Here is a 22,467-nt window from a genome sequence, read left to right on the forward strand (position 1 = left end):
TTTTCTCAAAATAAACAAACATTAAAAAAAAAAACAACTAGGTTTTCCACACTCTCTTTATGAAACCAATCTATTTGAAATTTCTGCATCTTCACAGACATCAGTGTCTTCAATGTTTACTAAAACCACATTTAAAGTTATTGAGCACAGTTTTTCAGTTATTCACTTCCTTACAAGTTATTTGAGGTAGAACACTGTAAAAATTTGTAAATGTTGCTCTTACTGGAAATTTTATCTCAAGCCACAAGAATCCATTCATCTAACACTGGGAGAATTGCCATCATTTTAATGTTATTTGTAATCTTCCTAACATTCCAAGGCTTTTATTATGTTGCTTTTTAAGTCATCTTCAAAAACCTTTTTCAGTGGGACCGACTACTTGTAATTATGAAATCATACTCCAGAAACTAGTATGAAGTCTGTATTTAAAACTGCATTTTACTCCCCTTAAAACTTGAGAACTTTACTGCCTCACCCTTTTCACAGACTCTGACCGGATAAATGCCCCTGGGCATTTAATTCTATTGATATGGTCTTCCTCTTTTGAAACCTCCCCATGCCCTTTCCCTGGGTTTTTCACTTTTAGGTTTTTTGGAAGCTCTTCTTTCTCCCCCGTTGGCATTTAGTATAAGATTACTGGTACCAGCCTCAGAAGTAAAGACTTAATTGTAAAACAGGTGTGTGTGTGTGTGTGTGTGTGTGTGTGTGTGTGTGTGTGTGTGTGTTTATGGATAATTTTAGGGGAAGAAATCCTTTCCTTATGTTTGGGCATATATGGTAAGACAGCTGCAGCCACTGTATACCATTTTGTGTTAGAGTTGATAGTGTCATTAGTTTCTCTTATGTGGAAAAATTATTTGGCATTTTTATTTAGTTCATTGTTTTTCCTCCTTTCCTGTGAGAGCTGTTACATGTTTTAATTTTTGTCTTTCTTTTTACTAGTTTATTGATGGACGTGGCTCATCTTGTTTTGTTAGCTAGTGCTGGACTAAGCTCTCAGTAATGTATACAGGGTCACAGATGATCAGGTGACTTGTTTTACATTTATATGTCTTTTTAGTGTAGGGACTTAAAACACATAAAACCAGAGGTGTATGCTGTGTCCTTGCTTTCCTTGAATTTGGGTATAAAATGTTAAGATACTGTTCATTACAGTACCCCAACTGGAATCTAAGTTGTTAAATTGAAGTTATCTTTTAAAGTAGTATGATCCATATTGCTACATTCTAGAAATGATCCTCCTTATTAACAACCCCATCTTTTTCTTTGTAATATTCCCTTAAAAAGAAAACTTTGCAGACATTGTCTGAATGATTTAGAGTGATGTGTAACAGTTGAGACAGGCTGGATGCACTGTTGAAAGCCTCCTTTGTCATTGCCAGCTAGAATGTCATCTGTTTGAACTGTCCTTTTTCTTGTTTGCCGGGGATGAGCAAAGAGTGATGATTTAGTAGAGCTGTTTCTTGCTTCCTAGCTGTTGTAGGAAGTTAGACTTTCTGGCTGTAAGTGTACGAGTTGGCACACATATTGTTACTGGCCTTTAATCATCTAATCTTACTTCTAGGCAACTGGAAAGATTTTTAGAGTGGAGAAGGCTTTGTGATTTGATTTTTCCTTCTCTTCCTTCACCTCCCTCTGCCTTCCTTGTTCCCCAACCTCTCCTCCCTCCTCTCTTTCTTATAGATTATTAAAGAAGATTGAACTAGGAAATGTGACTAATTGGTTTTTACAGATCAGTTCTCTTCTTTAAGAAGGAAACCGCATTGGGGTGCCCAGCTGGCTCAGTCAGTCAGAAGGGTGTTTGACTCTTGATCTCAGGGTGGTGAGTTTTAGCCCCAGGTTCAGTGTAGAGATTACTTTAAAAAAAAAAAAAAAAAAAAAAAAAGGAAATCACTTTGTAGTCTAAATTTTTGTAGTTTTATTGATCCATGCCTAACCTAGAGAAATTTAGGGACCTTAAGATTGGAAGGAAGGGCTTTGGCATGTTTCTGTGCTGGTACCGTTGTTTTCTTTTTGACTCTTTTTAATTTTTTTTTTTTTTTTTTTTTTTTTTTTGTGCCTCACTTTCTTCCTCATTGTTGGCCCAAAAATAGTATTATTGTTGAAGGAACATTGATATGGTGACTGTGTTTTTTATTTCCACATTAAAACAAATTTTTTAAAGTTTATTTATTTTGAGAGAGAGGGAGAAGGAGAGGGAGAGAGAGAGAGAGAGGGAGGGAGGGAGGGAGGGAGAGACTGTGCAGGTGGGAGGGGCAGAAAGGGAGGGAGAGGGAGAGAGTCCCAACCAGGCTCCATGCTGTCAGTGCAGACCCCGACTCGGGGCTTGAACTCACAAAACTGTGAGATCATGACCTGAACCAAAACCAAGAGTTGGCTGCTTAACTGACTGAGTCACCCAGGCACCCCTCCGCATTTATATTAAAATATTTAGTGGGGGAGGACCTGGCATGTATATCTGGGTAGGGAGATACAATAGTGTTATATGGAGGTCAAGAAAATACAAAATGTTTCTAGGATTTTCAAAAATTAGTAATGTTGTTTTAATTCCCCATGACGAATTAATTAGAAGTTAATTGATTCTTCATTAAGAAATTGATATCCTTCAAAATTGGAAAATTTTTTATTTTGGAAGAAAACAGATTAAGATAACCATTTCTCCCATCAAGCAAAGATTTTAAAGTAATAATACTTAATGCTGGTGAAACTGTATTGAAAAAAGTACTTTCAGATCCTTTTGAGGACAGCGTAAATTGGTAGAACTTATGGTAAGGAATTTGGCAATACTTACTAAAACCATACTTTTTCATCTAGCAATTCTCCTCAGAATCAATTTTAATGAAAGATTTATGACCAAAGATTTATGTCCCCAAATGCTCATTATAGGAATATTTATAACAAAAAATTTGGGCAAAGACTGAACATCCAAAAACTAAGTGAATGACTAAATAAATTATAGGATTAGTATGTACTGGACTATTACAGAGCAACAAACATGGTGTTTGTTTCTTTTTTTAATATTTAATATTTATTTTTGAGAGTGAGTGAGAGAGAGAGCGTGAGTGGGAGAGGGTTAGAGAGAGAGAGGGAGAGATAGAATCTGAAGCAGGCTCTAGGCTTTGAGCTGTCAGCACAGAGCCCGACATGGGGCTGGAACCCACGAACTGGGAGATCATGACCAGAGCTGAAGTTGGATGCCCAGTTAACTGAGCCACCCCTCCAGGCGCCCCCAACAAGCATGTTTTTCAAGAATACGTAATGACATGGGAAATAGTAAACGTAAATACAAAATGAAAATGAAATTTACATTTTTTTATAACACTTTTAAAAGTGAAATATGTGATCTATGCAAAAGAGAGTATGTAATGTGTATGTGTTATAACACCTAATAAAATGCACGCCTATGAACGTACCATACAATTTTGCCAACACTGTTCTTAATTATGTATATCCATAGGATAAGAAGGAGTTATTTCATAATGTTAACAATTCTCATTTTGGGGGATTGGATTATCATTGATCTTTAATTTTCACTTAAATGTTTATGTTCTTTTTCTAAACTCTGTACAAGGGTCATGTATTTTCAAAACTAGAAAATATTAAACATTTATTGAAAGGAGAGAAAAATTTAAGCTGGTTTCTTTCCAACTCCATTTCATTGGAAAGAAACTTCTGAAAGTGTCTGCCACCTGTTATCTCCTGAGTGACAAATCATGGCCAGGTACATAGGGTGGCATTATCTCCCAGTTGTAGGTAATACAGTATGACAGAGCTCCTGAGAAATGACAGGCTGACAGCTACAGGAATTGTGGGTGCCCTTTCTTCTAGATAGTGTTGAATGACCTTTACAAAATACATTTTAAAAATCTACTTAGGGTTTCATGTGTCATGCCTTCAGGAAGGGGGATTCATTTCTTCATTTAACAAATATTGGGTACCTATTAAGTACTAGGCAGGAGTGACCAAGAGGGTCATTTGTTAAAAGAAAACAGGAAGGGGGACTGATTTAAATTGGTGGTCAGGTGAAGCCTGAGGAGGTTTGAACCAGGATCTGAGTGACAAGAAAGAGCTAGTCTTACTGTGATTTGAGGGTAGAAGAAACAGCATGGGCAAGAGCTCTACAGCACATTCTAGGAACAGGAAAAAAGGCCAGTGTGGTTGGAATGTGGTAAGTGAAGGTTGCAAAATGGTGAGAAATAAAGAGGGGAGGTAGGCAGAGCAAGACCATGAGGGAACTAAATGGTTTTGGTAAGATGTTTGAATTTTGTATTAAATGCAGTAGGAAATTGTTGGATGGCATTAAGCAAGAAATAGCATGATCTAATTTGCTTTTAAAAGATTACTCATTGCAAAATCATTTTAAGGAATCAAGAGTGGGAATGGAGAGACCACTAAAAAGTCATTTACAATGACCCAGGTATGAGGTAATGGTTGCCAGAGTGGAAGCATTGACAAAGGAGAGGGTAGATAAATTTGAGGTCTGTTTGGAAATAGACCCAGTGGATCTTGCTGAGTACTGTGTATGAGAGACTGCAGGAAAGACGGAAATCAAAGTTGGTTTCTAGAATTTTGACTTGAGCAACTGGAAAGAAGGTGTTGTTATTCATAAAAGTGGATAAAATGCATCAGGCAAGTTTGGGAGTATTGAAAGTTCTAGTTTGAAATGTTGACTCTGAGCTGCATTTTGAGATATCAAATAGGCATTTTAATACATGAGTTTGGAGCAAGGTGAAGAGGTTTGGGATGAGTGCGAACATTTATTTGTGAGTCTATTGTTTAGATACAATATTTAAAGCCATGGGAGAAGTGGAGGTAACAGGGACTGAGTCCTGGGACCTCCAGGTAAAGGTCTTGACATTGGAGGAGGAGCCAGCAAAGGTGGCTAAAAGAGAGCAGTTAGGTGAGGAAAACTAGGTTTGGGGGGGTAAATTTGATCTAGGATCCAAGCAACAAGAAGGCAAAAGTAAAGAGTTTCAAGAGGGATGGATCTGGATGAATGCTGTTGAGTGGGAGGCATTGAGATGATCAGAGACCTAACTGTGTATTTGTTTTGTGAGACTGCCATAACAAATTAACACAAATTGGATGACTTAAAACAACAGAGACTTAGGGGAACCTGGGTGGCTCTCTCGGTTAAGCATCTGACTCTCGATTTTGGCTCAGGTCATGATCTTGAGGTTGTGAGTTTGAGCCTGGTGTTGGGCTTCTTGCTACTGACGGCACTGAGCCTGCTTGAGATTCTCTCTCTCCTCTCTCTTTGCTCTTCCCCCACTCTATCTGTCTGTCAAACAATAAATAAACTTAAAAAACAACAATAGAGATTTATTCTCTTTAAGTTCTGGAAGCTGGAAGTCCAAAATCTGGCAGAGCTGCCTTCTCTCTGTGGGGCCCTAGGGAAGAATCCATTCCTTCCCTTTTCCAGCTTCTGTTAGCTGTCCCAGTATTCCTGGGTTTGTGGCCACGTTCCTACAGCTCTACCTCATCTTTATATCATTTTCTCCTCTGTGTGTCTCTCCAGACTCCTTTACCCTTTCTCAGAAATGCTTGTTATATCATTTAGGGCCCACCTGAATAATACAGGGTAAACTCAAAATCTTTAAGTTGTCTGCAAAGACCTTTTTTCCAGATAAAATAAATTCCAGGGATTAGGATTTGTTATCTTTGGATGGCCATTATTCAAGCCACTAATCCTTGGTTTTAGAAACATGGTAGCCTTTGGAGATCTCAATAAGAACTGTTTCTTTGGAGCAGTGGGACATAAGAGAATCCTGTTTACCTTTCATGTTTGCTATCACATAGAGAACTCTGTTGTCTGTCCCAAGACTGCAAGTTGATCACACTGCTTTTCCATGGGCAGTCGGTAGTCGTATGCCTATGGTTAGCTTCAAGTTTCACATGTCGAACATGAGAAAGGAGAAAAGTTCTCAGAAGCCTCTGCCAGTTCTTTCAAGTTCTGTTTTGCTGACCTGTGTGATCCAAGTTGGCATTACCAGTGGCCATTATTTCTGTAGCCAAAGGTTGGCTTATTTTAGATTTCAGGCATCTCCGTTTTGATTAATAATATCAGTGGCTGTATTATGTCTTTCACAACCTCATTGATAAGCATGTTGCTGGAAAATTCCTATTCAGAAAGTGGAATGGATGTCATTTAAGTAAAATTTAGGTATGGTGGGTATTTTAAATAAATTCTCTGAAAAGAATAGGGGATGCAGAGAAAAATGCTATTTTGCCATTTTTTTCCTTAACCAGTTTTGTGAAACACAAACGGTAACACTGCACACTTGGTGCCGAGCTGCCCTCAGTGGTTCTTTGCAGGCGTTCCATGATACCTGCTGGATGTGGGGGGCAGCAGAAGTGATAAACAAATTACCTCTTGCTTTCAGTGCTGCTGCATGGACAAAGATAGTGACCATATCTGGAAGAGCCCTGCTTTCCTGGGGGGAATTTCTGGTAACAAAGATATTCTTTCATCCTCAGTTCTCTTTCAGTTGGAACTGAAATAACTGTCAGTCAAGGTTGCTTCCCTGCACATACATGTGTATGTATATTCGGAGGGGAAGTCAGGGATTGGGCTTTATCCTGATGGAAGGCTCTGCTTTCTCAGGGAGCTGACTCGATTACCATACATTCAGTCTTTACTCATGGGACCATTTTCCCAAACGACCAGAGTGCTGACTTGGGAATTATGTGTACTCTTCTGCTTCTGTATTGGGGGCAGAGGCCTTAATTTGGGTGAAAAGAACACAGGCTTTGGAGTTAGGCAGACCAGGGTCATCCACTTGTTCTGTAACCTTTGGCAAGTTATATACCCTCTGGAAGGCTCCCTTTCCTCGTTTGGTAAAGTGGGTTGAAGGCATCTGGTATGCTTACCACATGTAGGTAATATAATAAATGTTAGATTCCACTCTTAATAACATCTTTTCATCTCTTTGTTCATTTTTATTCATTTAGTGATAGTTAAGATTTCCTTACTGCCTTTGATGTCTTTATATTAAGCAGAATTCTAAAGAAAGATCCTCCAGTTGACGTAGCATCTCTTTTGGGAAATAGAAGCAATGACTTCCTCACCCCCACCCCAATTTTGTCATCCTGTGACAGTTACTTACCCTTAGGTCTTGGGTTCCAGTACATAGGGAAACCTTCATAGCCATCAGGGAATACTTCCTGAGGGAGGCTTTCATTAATTATAAACTTTACTAGGAAGGGCAGAAGAAAGTTGGCTTATTCTGTGTAGGAGCAGCTCTGGGCAAAGACTAAGATTTTGGGAGGGGTGTTGCTGGGGAATGAGGCTGTAGATAGGTCAGCTTATATCCAACAGAGAGTATTGTAGGAGGTTTTTGGAAGATGGCTGTAGGAATGAGTGCACTTGGGAGAGAATCAGGAAGGGAAACAGCGATGAGAAGAACTTCATAGACAAGTTATTGATTGCCCGCCCTGTTGTGCCTGGGATGCTGTGTGGTACCAGGTGCTGTGTTATGCTGTGAACAAAGGATGGCCTTTGGCATTGGCTCAGGCCCAAGGTCATTTATTTTCTCTGCCGTTTCCTAATTCTGTGACCTTGGGCAAATGCTAGCTGGTCAAATGGAGATGAGACTGTCCTTGATTTCCTAAGATCCCTCAATTTAATAACACCATGGAGGAGGTGGTAGGAATATTTCATTAATTTAGTCATCATTTGTAGCCAATCATATGATGATTCCTGATTCTAGACATTTTAATGTGATTTTTTTTAAAGTGCATTTTTAGAAGCAAGCAATATGGTAATACCTATCTCACAGATATTGGGTTTATTAATAAGATAATGTGTTTAGTGTCCATCAGAGTTAGTGTTCAGTGAATTGTAGCCATTATTAACAGATGAAAGGACATGAAAAATAATTTGATTGGTAACATCTGAAGAAAGAATTTTAAACTACAGGGTCATAATGTGACCAGGATCTGAAATAGGACTAGAATGAAAGGAAAGAAGAGGACATAAAAATTTAAGTAATGTTATGGAGATAAATAAGTATATATCTGGGGAGAAAGTTTTACTCCTTTAGAGACAAAAGTTTCATTGTCTGTAGTGATAATTTTGTGGTATATGTTCCAGTGTGAACAGACGGAAAGTGGTAATCTTGTGGGACAAATTGACTCCTGTGTCATCTTCTGGGCGTGTTAGAGTAATTCTGAACTTGCTGCTACTTAATTTCTGAGTTTTGCTAATCACAAAAAACAAAGCATTGGTTAACTCACTGATAATAAAGTATCATATTTTGTTTTTGTTGTTTTGTTTGTTTTGTCTCCTTGTGGGAGAGGGTGGTTAGTTTATTAGTTTATTAGTTTATTAGTTCAGTTGCCTGGCCAGGGGATTCTTGCTTACATTTCAAACATCTTTATGTTTTCATTAGAGTAATACTGAATTTTTAGCTCTTCTTTCTTTTCTTTCTTTTTTTTTTGCCCCAGGTCCAGCAAGACTATGAACCTCTGTTCCAAATGCTTTGCTGGTAAGTGCAGAAAAAAGGTTTTTAATTTATTTTTATTTTTCTTTTTTGATTGTTTTTAAGATGATCTAAATTATTTGGCCGCCTTTTGTGTTTATGCATGGGGTTTTGTTTTCTTTGCTGGTGTGTGAAAGCAGATTCTCCTTACCAAGATGCTTCATATATTTGTTAGGATTATTAAAATAGCCTTCCCTGAGTGAAATGAAATCATCTGTGTACTTGCACCAAGCTTTCCATAGTTTACAGTTGTTGATGTATAGTGGAACTGTAAAATCTTGTGTTGTTGTAGGGTAATACATGTTCATCTCTGATCTTGACTTGAAATTCTGCTTTTGCCAGTGAGCATATAAGAGAAAGGATACTTTCATGTTGGAGTCAGGAAGAAAATCATGCCGACTTAGCCCTTTCTAATCCCGTCCCTTATTGAAATCACTTTGGGCAAAGCACTTAATCTCTTTAGACCTTAGAGTTGTCATTTTTAACATGAAGGGCTTGGGACTTGATGTTTGCCAAGGTCCTTTTCCAGCCCCCAAATGCTATTTGGTTGACTCCTTAAATTATGACTCCTTCATGAACTTAAACCTTCATTTTTTAAAGAATTTCATATTTGATGATCTTAATAAAATACCTGAGTCTTTACTAACTGAGAGATGTTTAACTTTCCTTTTCTACTCATTCTGTCGTAGGTAAAGCTGGATGCTAGTTAAAGTGCTAAGGACAGACTTTGAACAGTAATATATAGCAATAGGGAAGAGTTCAGTTTGAACACAACTTTTATTCATGCAGAAGTGACTGGCATTTTAAATGGAGAATGAGGGAATAAGGAGGGGTTGCTCACTTGGCTTAGTAGTCCGGGAAGTGAAAAATCACAAAGGGTTTGTCGGTGTAAATGATGACTAGGTTGGTTGTATCTATTAGCAGACTGTCTGGAAGTTAGGATCCTGCCCTCCTACTGAGATTGAGAGACTGAGGCCCTATCCTTTCTAATGTTTATATTTTAAAGAAATGTTTTTCATGTCCTTGACAGGGATTCCTGAGATGTAGGAGATGCATACGCATCTCAGAGGGACAGAGGAAGAATTTACAGTTGTAAAAAACTCTTTTCAGTAAATGGTCTAAGATAGGATGTTCAGAGGCCTGTAGTCAGGTGTTACAGCTAATAAAATCTTAAATTCTTTAGGCAGCCTTGAGCTTTCTTAGGCAGGCACTTTAAGAGGGACTGGGGTCATCCTAGGGATGGGGTCTTGATTAGAAACTGTGTTAGTGTTTGTTTAAATATTTTAATGTTTGGGGAGGGGGTGGAGTCTGTAGTTTTTATAAGCTGAGATTGAGTTCTAGTTGAGCAGAGGGCTCAGATGAGCCTGCTAGAGATTGGCCAAGGAGAGAATTTTTGTCAGTTTTCACCTTCTATTCGTTATGCTATTTAGGCTTTAGTCATTTACATTTATGCCTAAGCTAGGGGATTGGTGGGAGGGAGTTGCAGGGCCCAGGGTTGGGGAAGGTACTTTATATCTGTTAAAAGTTTGGAATTTGTCAAATACTTTAGGTCTTTAAAAGAAAAAAAAAAATACTGGTAAGTTTGGTTTTATCCAACTTTTAATAGTATCTCTGCCATTAAATGAATGTATTCTGCTCTTTTTACTTATATGTCTACAATTACAGATATGAAGAACTACTTCCTCATTGGTGAGAGTTTAAATTTTATGGTAAAGATGAAAGTAGCAATGAGACAGAATGTATATTAGATTGATGACTGTCTCCATATATTGCTAGCTTCCCCTTACAATTCAGTAAAGAGTGGCTTTGGGAGAAAGGGCTCATGTCAAATCAAGAACTGTCTCTTGTCCCTAACTAAATATAAAATTTTAGAAATTATCACCTATGGTCTTTGCATTTCTTTGTACTTGTTACAGTTTTATTTTTTATGGTTATAATTGTTTATTGTCTCTCTGGTGATTTGTGTACATTTACTCTTTATACAGCTTTGTCATTTTTGCTTTTAAAAATATTAAGGGTATTTTCAAGTGCGTAAAGAAAATAATCTTTTTCCTTCTTTATCTCCATATTCTTAATGTCTTCAATGTCATTTGACATCATTTGAAAGGAATGATTAGTAACACACTGCTTGCGGAAGTAGCATTTGGTGTTCTTTTTGAAGTACAGGAAAAAAGTCACTGAAGTTTACAATATATTTGTGGATTTCATTCCTGAATGAAAGTAGAGTGTAGAGGCATGAGATGTATAGAACAACAAGAAGATTATTTTGGTCAAAGCCACTGTGATTTTCAATACTCTTTTAAAGTGTACCATGAAGTATACAATGTACTTTTAAAAGATGGAAAAATTACTTTAAAAACAGCTGTTGTGTCCCATTAGGGACACATTTATTTTGCTTTTCAAAATAAATCTATGTGGTGGAAAAGTGAGTGAGTTTGTTGGAACTTGTTTACGTAAAATTGGAGTAAAAACATGTTTAAAATCTTGTTGAACTAGATTACCAAGTTAGGAACTGTGGGTGCCGGTGTAAAGCTCACTTTGATGACTGTTTGCTTCCATTGAAATATTCTGCCAAATGGTGAGCACTTGCCCTAGTAACTACTACTGCTTCAGATCCCCCAACCCCCCCCCCCCCCTTTTTTTTTTTATAAAAGACTCCTGGGCTGTTTGAGGGAAAGAACATGAGTGTATGCAAAGTCAGAGTTACTAAAAAACCATTGAATTGTTAATTTTGCAGGTAAATTATATGCAAATAATAGTGTTTCTCCATATTGTTAGAATAAGAAATGTATATCCAAGCTGGCTGGATTTGCTGTTCTTAACAAGCTTACAGCTTAACCAAAATTCGTCTCTTTGAAATGGGAAGATACGGTTTTTATTTTTATTTTTTGACATCTAGATTCCTGGTTTGGCATGGCTGAAATCATTTTAGGCCATTTGGAGTCACCCCCAGCCCCCAAAATGTGCAGTATGCTACTTTGTTAGCCTTAAAGTGCCTTTGACCTGAAGACCCTTATCATCCCAAGATTTGTGCCAGAATCACTATGGTATTTAAAGGAAATATTCTGGGAAGGCACTAAGAAATGATTGACTGTAGTGTTATGATTTGAGGTACAGTGGATTGGAAACATTCTCCTGGGTTCTCTTTACCTGAGGTTATTATTTATAGTCTTAAAAAAAAAAAAACAGAAGTTAATTTTATCATAGTATATATTTTTTCCATTCCCATAACTATTTGTTGTTTTCCTACTTTATTGTCCATCCCCCTTTTACGTGTTATTTTTTTTCTTCAAATCACAATTTTGAATATTTGTTTGAAAATGTGAATATATCTCTCTTTTAAGACTAAGACTGTTCTGTGAGCAGAAACCAGAGACATCTGCAGTTTGGATAAGGAATTCTCCCACCTTTGAGTTGATATATTATCCTTCCAGTTGTGTGTTAGTTATTTTTGTATTATCTCTAAAAAAAGATTTATTTAACAGATTTGCAGTTTATTTGAAGTTATGGAAAGAATGTCTAAACTATTGAAAAGGGTGGTATTTAAGCACCCTTGAACTTAAGTTATCATTTGATCTTGCCACACAGATCTTTGTAATTTATATAACTATTGAGCATGTTTTTTGGTCTAATTTTGGCTTTTCTATCCCCTTGATAATATTCTAAAATATTCTTTCATACTGTCCTTTTAGTAAACATTTTTATATTGTTGTTTGACTTTACCAAAAAAATTGGTAAATGTAATTTCTATAATAGCCACAAAATTTCATGATATGGTATTTGTAGTTACGTTATGGTGAATAAACACTTACTGGTTGAAACAATACTTTCTAATGCACTTTTTCAAAACTGGTGTTGTGATTCATTTGTGGTTAGAGAAATCAATTCAATGGGTCATGACTACATTTAAAAAATTGCCTAGAGGGGCGCCTGGGTGGCTCAGTCGGTTGGGCGGCCGACTTCGGCTCGGGTCATGATCTCGCGGTCCGTGAGTTCGAGCCCCGCGTCAGGCTCTGTGCTGACAGCTCAGAGCCTGGAGCCTGTTTCGGATTCTGTGTCTCCCTCTCTCTGACCCTCCCCGTTCATGCTCTGTCTCTCTCTGTCTCAAAAATAAATAAACGTTAAAAAAAATATATTAAAAAAAAATTGACTAGAATAGGAAATAATCAGTGCATCACAAATATTAAGGGCAAGTATTGTTTTGTGAAACCTTTGTTTGAGTTACATATGTAAATGAAAATAGTGCGTAATAGGTTGTGATGTAAATATATATTACCAGGGTTATGATTTAAAAACCACTGTGGTTTAAAAATCACTGAATTGCAGAAATTCACTAGAAAGTCATTGAATTATTTGAGATCCCATTTTCTTTGGAAAATAGTACATATTTCTTTTCTGTCTTTAGGCAAAACATTAACCAGTTGATTTTTTTTGTGACCTTTGTCTACTCTGAGCTCTTGAATAGTTTGAATTACATGATTTTCTGTATGTAAGCATGAACTAACCTGATTGCTCCTAGGTTAAAATATATATGAAAAGTCAAGCATAGCACCTAAAGGGTGCCTCTTACAAAGGTAAAAATGACCTTTGGTTATGGTATCATTTATTTTCTGTTTGAGTGCAAACCCAGTTTATGAATTTGTGAGTTGGATACTAAACTGGCCTTTGATATTTTGGGACATTTGGTACCTCATTCACAAAGACCTCTTGTATTACCATATTAGCAATGCTTTTCGCAGAATGTTTTTGCTAAATAAAAGTATGGGTGAGAAAAGAAGCAGGATGGCCACAAGTGGGGAAGGCAGAATTTTTTTACATTTTTCTATTAAAAAAATTAAAAAAAAAATTTTTTTTAATGTTTATTTCTGAGACAGAGACGGAACATGAGTGGGGCAGGGGCAGAGAGAGAGAGAGAGGGAGACACAACATCAGAAGTAGACTCTAGGCTCTGAGCTGTCAGCACAGAGCCTGACGCCGGGCTCGAAGTCACAAACCATGAGATCATGACCTGAGCCAAAGTCGGTGGCTCAACTGACTGAGCCACCCAGGAGGCCCCCCCCAATTTTTTTTTTAACATTTATACATTTTTTGAGAGACAGAGAGTGACAGTGTGAGCAGGGGAAGGACAGAGAGAGAGAGGGAGACACAGAATCCAAAGCAGGCTCCAGGCTCTGAGCTGTCAGCACAGATCCCGACGCGGGGCTCGAACTCACAGATGGCGAGATCATGACCTGAGCTGCAGTCAGACGCTTAACCGACTGAGTCACCCAGGCGCCCTCAAAAAGTAATACTTTTAATAAAAAGCAGAAACAAACTCAAATACAGAGAACAAACTGGTGATTGTCAGAGGGGAGAGGGTAGGGATATAGGCATAATGAATAAAGGGGAGTGGGAGGTACAGGCTTCCAGGTATGTAATGAGTAAGTCACAAGGATGAAAGGTACAGCATAGGGAATGTAGTCAGTGATATTACAGTAGCATTGTATGGTGACAGTTTGTAGCTACATTTATGATGAGTATAGGTATAACTTGTCTAATCACTGAGGCTTATACCTGAAACTAATGTAACATTGTGTGTCAACTATAATAAGAAAGTAAAAATACTTTGTAAAAAGTTTATTTTGAGAGAGAGTGCATGTGTGCAAGTGGGGGAGAGGGGGGAAGAGACAGAGAATCCCATGGAGGCTCCACACAGTCAGTGCAGAGCCCGATGTGGGGCTCCATCTCATGAACTGTGAGGTCATGACCCAAGCAGAAACCAAGAGTTGGACCTTAACTGACTGAGCCACCCAAAAGAATAGTTTTAATGCATTACTATATCAATTTACAGAAAGGGACAAGAATAGAAGAACTAACGCATAAGGGATGTCTTGTCAGTTGAAGATGAATTAAAATTATAGATAAAACATTTCTTAAATTATAAGCTAATGGTGAAGTTAAGTTTTTGAAAATTCATTTTGGTGTGACTTTTCACATACCTGTATTTCTTAGTGGGAAGGTAGTTAAGCTAAGTTTATTTTTGTTTCATGGTTACTTGTGTACTGTGCCTCGTTACTGATAAAGAATATTGCAATGAATAAAATAATACCTGTCATATAAGAAGCATAGTCTATTTATTTATTTTTTAATGTTTTATTTATTTTTGAGACAGAGATGGAGCGTAAACAGGGGAGGGGCAGAGAGAGAGGGAGACACCGAATCCGAAACAGGCTCCAGGCTCTGAGCTGTCAGCACAGAGCCCGACGCGGGGCTTGAACTCACGAACCGTGAGATCATGACCTGAGCCAAAGTCGGACGCTCAACCGACTGAGCCACCCAGGTGCCCCTAAGAAGCATAGTTTAATATGACTCTGGAGCTAGGTGCGTACTTTATTTTGTGGGAGTCAGTTTTCAGGTACCTATTCAAATGAGTAATCTTAGATGCCAGTTTATGATACTTAACTTTGGAGAAAATATTGTTATAATTAATATATTTTTGTTACAGGTTTTGTCGGCTGGGAGAAAACTACTCTGTACAGTACTTTCATTTTCACTTTTATTATTTCTTGATTTTGTCATATAGTTACTGTTTTCAATTCAAAATGGACTTTGGGGAGGCTTTAAGTGATTGAAATAGCCTAAGTATTCAAGCAGGATTTCATTTTCCTCATTGTTGCTTACTTTGTATCCAATTTGGAAATTATCAGGCTTGTTCGTTGCTGTCAAATTTTCTACGTAAATCAAAAATTATTATTGAGTAATAGAGTTACCTAATTTATACTCTTAACATGCCATTAGTTTGGGATTTTTGTTTTCCCTTTCAAAAATAACAGGGACATTACTTAAATGCCGATTGAGAAGACTACAAAGCAGTATATGTAGTGTTCTGTTTTTAATTAGACTACATATAATTTATTTTTACTGAAGTATAGTTGACACCGATGTTACATTAGTTTCAGGTGTGCAACACAGTGATTCAGCAAGTCTGTATGTTAAGCTCTGCTCACCACAAGTGTAGCTACCATTTGTCACCATACGACACTATTTCTGTATCATTGACTGTATTTCCTATGCTGTACTTTTCACCTTCATAACTTATTCTGTACCTGGAAGCCTATACCTCCCACTTTCCTTCACTCATTTTGTCCATACCCCTGCTTTTCCTTCTGGCAACCACCAGTTTGTTGTCTGTATATATGGCTCTGTTTCTGCTTTTTTGTTCATTTGTTTCAATCTTTAGATTCCACATATAAGTGAAATCATACAGTGTTTTGTCTTTTACTGATGATTTTTTTTGAAGAAAACACACAAAATTATGTATATATTTATATAATAACATGACATGTTTATGTTTATGGCTGGGACAGTTGAGGAAACTATACATGGATGTTTTGCATTTTCTCCCTTCCCACACAGACTTTATACTAAGGAAGACAGCATGAGGAAACGGAGCAAGAAACACAAAAATTATATACAAGTGACAGTCAAGGAGTCTGGGGCCCAGGGAATCCAGGGATCCTGCTCTCTATTCCTTCTTCACCAGCTTTCTCCTATCCAATCTGATAGCTTGAAAAGTGAATGGCCAGTCAGGAAGAAGCATACACACCCGCTGTCACCCCACACATGTATCAACAGGTTCATGGTCATTCTCATCGGGCCCAATGTTTGATGTATCTGAATTTGTGAGGTGAGAGGACGAGAGAGGATTATATATCTTACCCTCTTGAATGGTTAGTTCTCACTCCTGCCATCCTAATTAGCAGTAGGATTCAGGCCAGACTAGTGATACATAGGATGAAGGTGCTGGCCACCTGCACCCCTCTTTTCCATTTGCTCATGGATTCACATTGCTGCTTCTCCTCATCCCGTAGGAGTCAAGGAGTCAAGTTACTGAGCTCTAGGAAGGCAGAGATTTCTCAATGTTCCCTTTCTCTCTCCCGGACCACCTGACACCCCCCCCCCCCCCCCCCTTCTTCCAAGGTGAATCATCTCCTAGGGACCTGCTGCTCCAGCCCTGCCATAATACCAAAGCCCAGAGGCTTGCTCAATGTGTCCCTTTTCTTCTGATCTCCTTAACAATACACCTGGCATCTGATTACATCTGAAATGTGGGACTCCACCACATGTGTGTGACTAAGCATGTGTCCTCAGGCCCACAGGTTGGCTGCCGGAGCAATTTTTAGCAGTAAAGGCCAGGAAAGTGGGCGAGGGCAAGATGCTTCTAGAAGCTAGCTTCTTAGAACTTTTTCCTTGATGCTGAAAACCATGATATTTATGAGGCCCTCTTGCTCGAATATATAGCCCCCAAGTCTCAACTTTTTCTCTCCCCATTTAGTCTTCAGATGGTTCCCATCTGTAGGCTCACCCACAGGCTTTCCTCACTTAGTTTTACCATGAATGGCATGGTTTGTTTGTTTTTTTTCAGCTGGCAGTTATACAATTTTGAAATTAGAATCAGTCTTATCTATATTCAACTCTTTTACAAATGAGGAAATAGAAACCCATAGAGGTTAAATGACTTTACCAAGGTTACACATCAGTTTTACAAAGATGCAGTGCAGCTGGAACCCAGATATCGGCTCTAAACCTAGTGCTCTTTCCACTGTCCCATGATACTTTCAAAAGCATGCTAGAAGAGAAAGAAAGTGCCCGTTTCATGTAAATGATGCAGGGAAAACTGCAAGAGACACTTAGTAAGGGAGGTTAGGTGGGCATTGTAGTTTTAGGCAAGCAAATGAGTTTTTCTTTTTGAGGATTCTCTAAACCTGCCATAATGGAAATATGAAGCAATAGCAGCCTAAGAGGAAAAAAAAACAAAAACAAAACATGTAGAAGCAGAGAAAGCAGATATTATTCAGTCTGCCTTTCCCAGCATTGTCAGGTTGGCCTCCAGATGTAAACCTACCATATTATTCTTAAGGCTTAGCCTAACCAGTTTTGGGATATTCTCTTCCAAAAGGAGAAATCACATCTTCCCAGGTTCTCATACAGAGAAAAAAGAGCATTTATAGCATTATGCAATCCTAGTCTCTCATTTCTGGCCCTTGCTTGGGCTCAGTGAGGGTGTGAAAATCTCAATTTAACCAAAGAAATGAACTCAGAGCCCCCTTTCAACCCACATCATCTTCTCAGCAGCTCCTATGGGAATTAGGGTCATTTCTGGCTCGCAAGTTGAGATCTAACCAGGCACTCATTCCACTTCAGCCTATGATATATTAAAAGTTCAGTGGGTGAGGAAGAAGAGAGAAGGGGAACTGAGGTTACCCTACAAGCTTGCTGGTGATGAGTGAGGACTTTCTCTGGGGCAAATCCTGTGGGGTGGGAATGTGATTACCAGTTGCCAGGTTCTCTTGTCCTGCACTTGGCAACTGCTTATTCTTCCTCTTGTCTTTGGCCATGTTGTGGTCTCTTGAGTCAAAGTACTTTCGCCCTTTCTGGAGTCTCTCCATGAAGTTGGAGCCATCTGGCTTTTGTCTTATGGGATATTTGGACTTTAGCTTTGCCTCCTTTCCTCTCTCAGGGAGAATACCTCCTTTCTCCTGTGTGTCCTGCTTCTTGTCACCAGTCTCTTGTGCAGGGTTCTCCTCTTCTTATTTCTAGGACATGGTGGGACCAGGACTGGCGTATAGAGGGTTTGGGAAGTCAACCAGAGAAAGGAAGGGGGAGGGAAAATGGGGACATCCTGTGCTACTTCTTTGGCTCCTTTCACTAGGGTTGCTCAGTCAGAATGGTGGCCCTTGCCACTGTCTTACTTATTTCATTTAGCAACTTACCTTCTAGATCTACCCATGTTTCACAGATGGCAAGGTCTTATTCCTTTTTTTTTTTTTTTTAATGTTGATTTATTTTTGAGAGAGAAAGAGAGAGAGTATGAGTGGGGGAGGGGAAGAGAGAGAAGGAGACACAGAATCTGAAGCAGGCTCCAGGCTCTGAGCTGTCAGCACAGAGCTGGATGCAGGGCTCGAACCCATGAACCGTGAGATCATGACCTGAGCCGAGGTTGGATGCTTAACTGACTGAGCCACCCAGGTGCTCCAAGATCTTGTGTTTTTTGTTTGTTTGTTTGTTTGCTTGTTTTTTTATGGCTGAGTAATATTCCATTGTGTGTTTGTACCATATCTTCCTTATCCATTCATCTATTGCCAGACATTTAGGATGCTACTACATCTTGGGTATTGTAAATAATGCTGCAATAAAGATAGGGCTGCATATATCTTTTTGAATTAGTATTTTAGTTTTCTTTAGGTAAATACCCATAACTATACATAATTTTTACGGTTGCATGGGATAAAGCTGGAAGAAGGTACACGAAAAGTTTAATTTTGGTAGTCTCAGAGTAGGCGTATTGGGGGAATTTTAATTTTAATTTTGTTTGTACGTTCAGACTTTTATTAATTGTAAATAATATTATATAGATTTTTAAAAAGTGAAGCTCATTTCTACTTATGTCTGACACATTCTGGAAGTGGTTAATTTCTTTCTGAAATGAGAGGAAAATAAATTGGCTGTAGTTGCAGCAAAGAGAATCTAAAGGTTGGCATTTGAATTAAGTGATACAGCAGTGCAAGGTATAGGGTGGAAGGGTAGATAAGCCAAAATGCAAACATTTCTCTTCAAAGTGACTTGTTTTCCATGGTTATTTCCAGAACAGGGCAATAAATTGCTGTTTCATGGCAAGTAAATTAAAACATTTCCTTATGAACCTGCAATTCTTACTTTTTGGAGTTGCACTCTAATCTCCTCTCTGCTTCCATTCTGTTTTAGAAGTTCAAAGTATAAGTGGCTTGATACCAGTCACTTTTGGAAGGGAAGAATTGTAGGTTGCAGCTGAATTTTGAGGATCTGCAGTAAGAGGAACAGAGTAAATCTGAAAAATTTAAGCACTTCTTGTTATGCATGTTTTCTTTTAGAAATTATGGGAACTCTGTACCCATCGCTAAAATGGTATAAAACAAACTACCCTCTCCAGTGAGTCATTTTATAGCATGGTGGGGTTGGGGCAAGATACTAGAATTTGTATGCTTGTCATATCTTGATTTTTCAAATCACCTTTCCCAGAAGAAATGCAGCTGCTGCTCTTAAAATGAAGCATTTGAATAGGGTGGTTCTGTCTTTGTAATTGACTTACTGTTGAATGCTCTGATTTCTTAAAAACTGAGTTTTTAAAGAAAGATTTCTCAAGTATAACAAACACATAGGTCATGCACTGGTTAAAAAGAGACAGTTTAGCTCACTGAATTTTCCCAACCAGTAGGTGTCCATTGGTGGGTATCTGGTGTGAGTGTCTGAAGTTAGAAAATAATATAATAAACATCCATAACCCAAACCAGAACTAACAAATACTGACATTTTTTTGTCCTTTTTGTTTGTTTTATATTGTATTTTAAACTTAGTTTTTCTTCTACCTCAGTCATCCTTTTTTCATCACACAGAGAATCACTATTGTTATTTTTGTATTTATACTTTTTATTTTGAGTGGGTATTTATGTAAACAATATATGATTCTGTTTTAAAAATGTGTAAATGGCTAGTGGTATGCTGCACTAGTCATTCTACAACTTACATTTCTTAATAATGATTTTAGAAACCAATCATGTTGATACATGTTGCTCTAGTTCATTTTAACTGTTACAGTATTATTATAATCAGTATCCTGATTTACATGAAATAGAGTTTAAAGTGTTTATGACAGTGAAACTAATGATACCCCTTTGTACTCTTCAAAGTGTCCCAGTTGGTTGATAAATTATAGGTCGCCTTCATTATACCATGCCCCAATTGATCTAGTCCCCTGTTAATGGACATACTCTTTTCAGTTACTCTCTTTATATCACAGTTGCAACCTTATGTTTTCTCTATTTTTAAAAACTTGTTTGAATGTGTTGACTATTTCTGTGTTAGAAACCATATTCTCTGTGGTATAGCTTCCTTGGTCTCAAATGAAAGCAAGACACAGGGCAGCAGGTCCTTACATTGATTAGCAAAGCTGAACTCTGGCAGCACTCTCTGACCTCTTGGTGGATAGCCGTTTGCTGTCTCACTAGTGAGCATTCTTTTCTTTTTATTTTTTTATTAAAAAATTGTTTTTAATGTTTATTTTTGTGAGAGAGAGAGAGAGAGAGAGACAGAGCACGAGCAGGGGAGGGGCAGAGAGAGAGGGAGACACAGAATCAGAAGCAGGCTCCAGGCTCTGAGCTGTCAGCACAGAGCCCGACGCGGGGCTCGAACCCAAGAACCGTGAAATCATGACCTGAGCCGAAGTCGGGCTCTCAACCAACTGAGCCATGCAGGTGCCCTTCACTAGTGAGCATTCTTAAGTTGTATGATTAATTATTATGCTAGTCATGATAAGTGAAGCAGTGTGTTGAAGATATGTTGTCATGGAAATTATGTCAAAAATAATTGTTGCATTTGTAATGAAAAAATTCTCAGTGCTATAAGTAGTGGAAAGGTAGCTTTTAGGCCTAATGTACAAAAATCATCATGGTGTGTCAGTATTTTAGGAAAAATAAAAGAAAGTTAATGGTCATTAGGGTTTTAAGATAGTTTGGCTCTGTCGTTTGGCTTCCTTTCTGTTTTTAAAATTTTTTTTTAAACATTTATTCATTTTTTGAGAGAGAGAGAGACAGAGTGTGAGTTGGGGAGGGGCAGAGAGAGTGAGGGAAGGGAGCATAGATCTGAGGCAGGCTCCAGGCTCTGAGCTGTCAGCACAGAGCCCGATGGGGGGCTCCAACTCATGGACCGTGAGATTATGACCTGACCCGAAGCCGACTGAGCCACCCAGGCGCCCTCGTTTGGCTTTATTTCTGTCCACATGTTGGTCTACAGCTGTGTTCTTCATAATGGTGCATCGGATTATCCATTGAGGCATAAAGAAATGTTAGAATTTCTACTTCTATACTTTTATCATCCCGTATATATGTTGTTGATTTTTATAATGTACATATTTTTATTGGTGTTAGTTTCCTAGGGCAGCCATAGCAAATCACTATAAACTGGGTGGCTTAAAACAACAGTTCTAGAGGCCAGAAGTCTGAAATCAAGGTGTTGTCAGCCATCAGGCTTGGTTCCTTCTGGAGGCTCAGAGAGGAAATGCATTCCATGCCTCTCCTTGCTTCTGGTGCCTGCCAGCAATTCTTGGCATTCTTTGGCAGCTTATATACACAGTACTCCAGTGTCTGCCTTCATCTTCACATGGCCTTCTCTCGTGTGTCTCCGTTGTTTGGATTTAGTGTCCCTGCTTATGTAGGATGATTTTATTTTGAAATTCTTAATTACATTTGCAAAGGTCTTTTTAACAAATAAGATTACGGGTTTGGGGATATGTGTACACACACACACACACACACACACACACACACACACACACACATATACATGATTTAGTGCCCCCACTATAAAATACATAAAAGTGTGTGTGTGTGCGCGTGCATGTGTGTGTATACACACACACACAAGACTTTTTTTGGTGAGGGATGTGAGAAGGGGTCACATCATTCAGTTCACTGCAGGAATATATAACTGTGTATACACACACACACACACACACACACACACATGTAGAAGGTGGGTGCTCAAATTTTATACTGATGGTATACCCCTATTAAAGAAGCTTGGAGATCCCTAGTTCTGTGATCGCTTGGGTTAGATGTGGTTGGTACCTTCATGTAATAAGGCAACAACTCTTGATGACATAAAAAGCTGTATAGAAGTTAACTGCTAACATTTCCTGTGTTTCATGTTCTCAGTAGTCTGTGCAGACTAAATGATCAGGTAGGTTTATGGGCTTCCTTTTAGGCCTGACAGGGATATGGATAGCTATCAGATAGACTCAGGAAAGTACCATGAAACTCTTTTTGTGCTTCAGTGATCTTGACTCCTCTGTGCTACAGATACTTAGAGTAATTCTTGATCTCACTGTTTCTTTGGCCTTGAATGACAGGGTTATGATGAGGTTGCTTTTTGATGCTTCCTGGCTAAAGCCCACAAGCATTTAATCCTTAGTCCA

At 38.4% G+C, this 22,467-nt stretch overlaps 2 protein-coding genes across 3 annotated transcripts in view; one reads left to right on the forward strand and one right to left on the reverse strand.

Moving 5' to 3' along the window:
- The window catches only part of ZFAND3 (zinc finger AN1-type containing 3), a 321,058-nt gene that overhangs the window by 98,092 nt on the left and 200,499 nt on the right, over positions 1-22,467 (forward strand). For both annotated transcript variants that reach the window (XM_042938620.1, XM_042938621.1), the window contains exon 2: positions 8,446-8,486. In XM_042938620.1, the coding sequence (XP_042794554.1) occupies positions 8,446-8,486 (41 nt within the window). The remainder of the gene's footprint in view (positions 1-8,445; positions 8,487-22,467) is intronic.
- Positions 17,547-18,064, reverse strand: LOC122219859 (alpha-endosulfine-like). Its single transcript, XM_042938622.1, is given in 1 exon segment — positions 17,547-18,064. A coding segment is annotated over 1 exon segment (345 nt). The 3' UTR covers positions 17,547-17,719.

The sequence above is a fragment of the Panthera leo genome, chromosome B2, assembly GCF_018350215.1.
Source record: "Panthera leo isolate Ple1 chromosome B2, P.leo_Ple1_pat1.1, whole genome shotgun sequence".
In the NCBI taxonomy this organism is placed as follows: Eukaryota; Metazoa; Chordata; class Mammalia; order Carnivora; family Felidae; genus Panthera; species Panthera leo.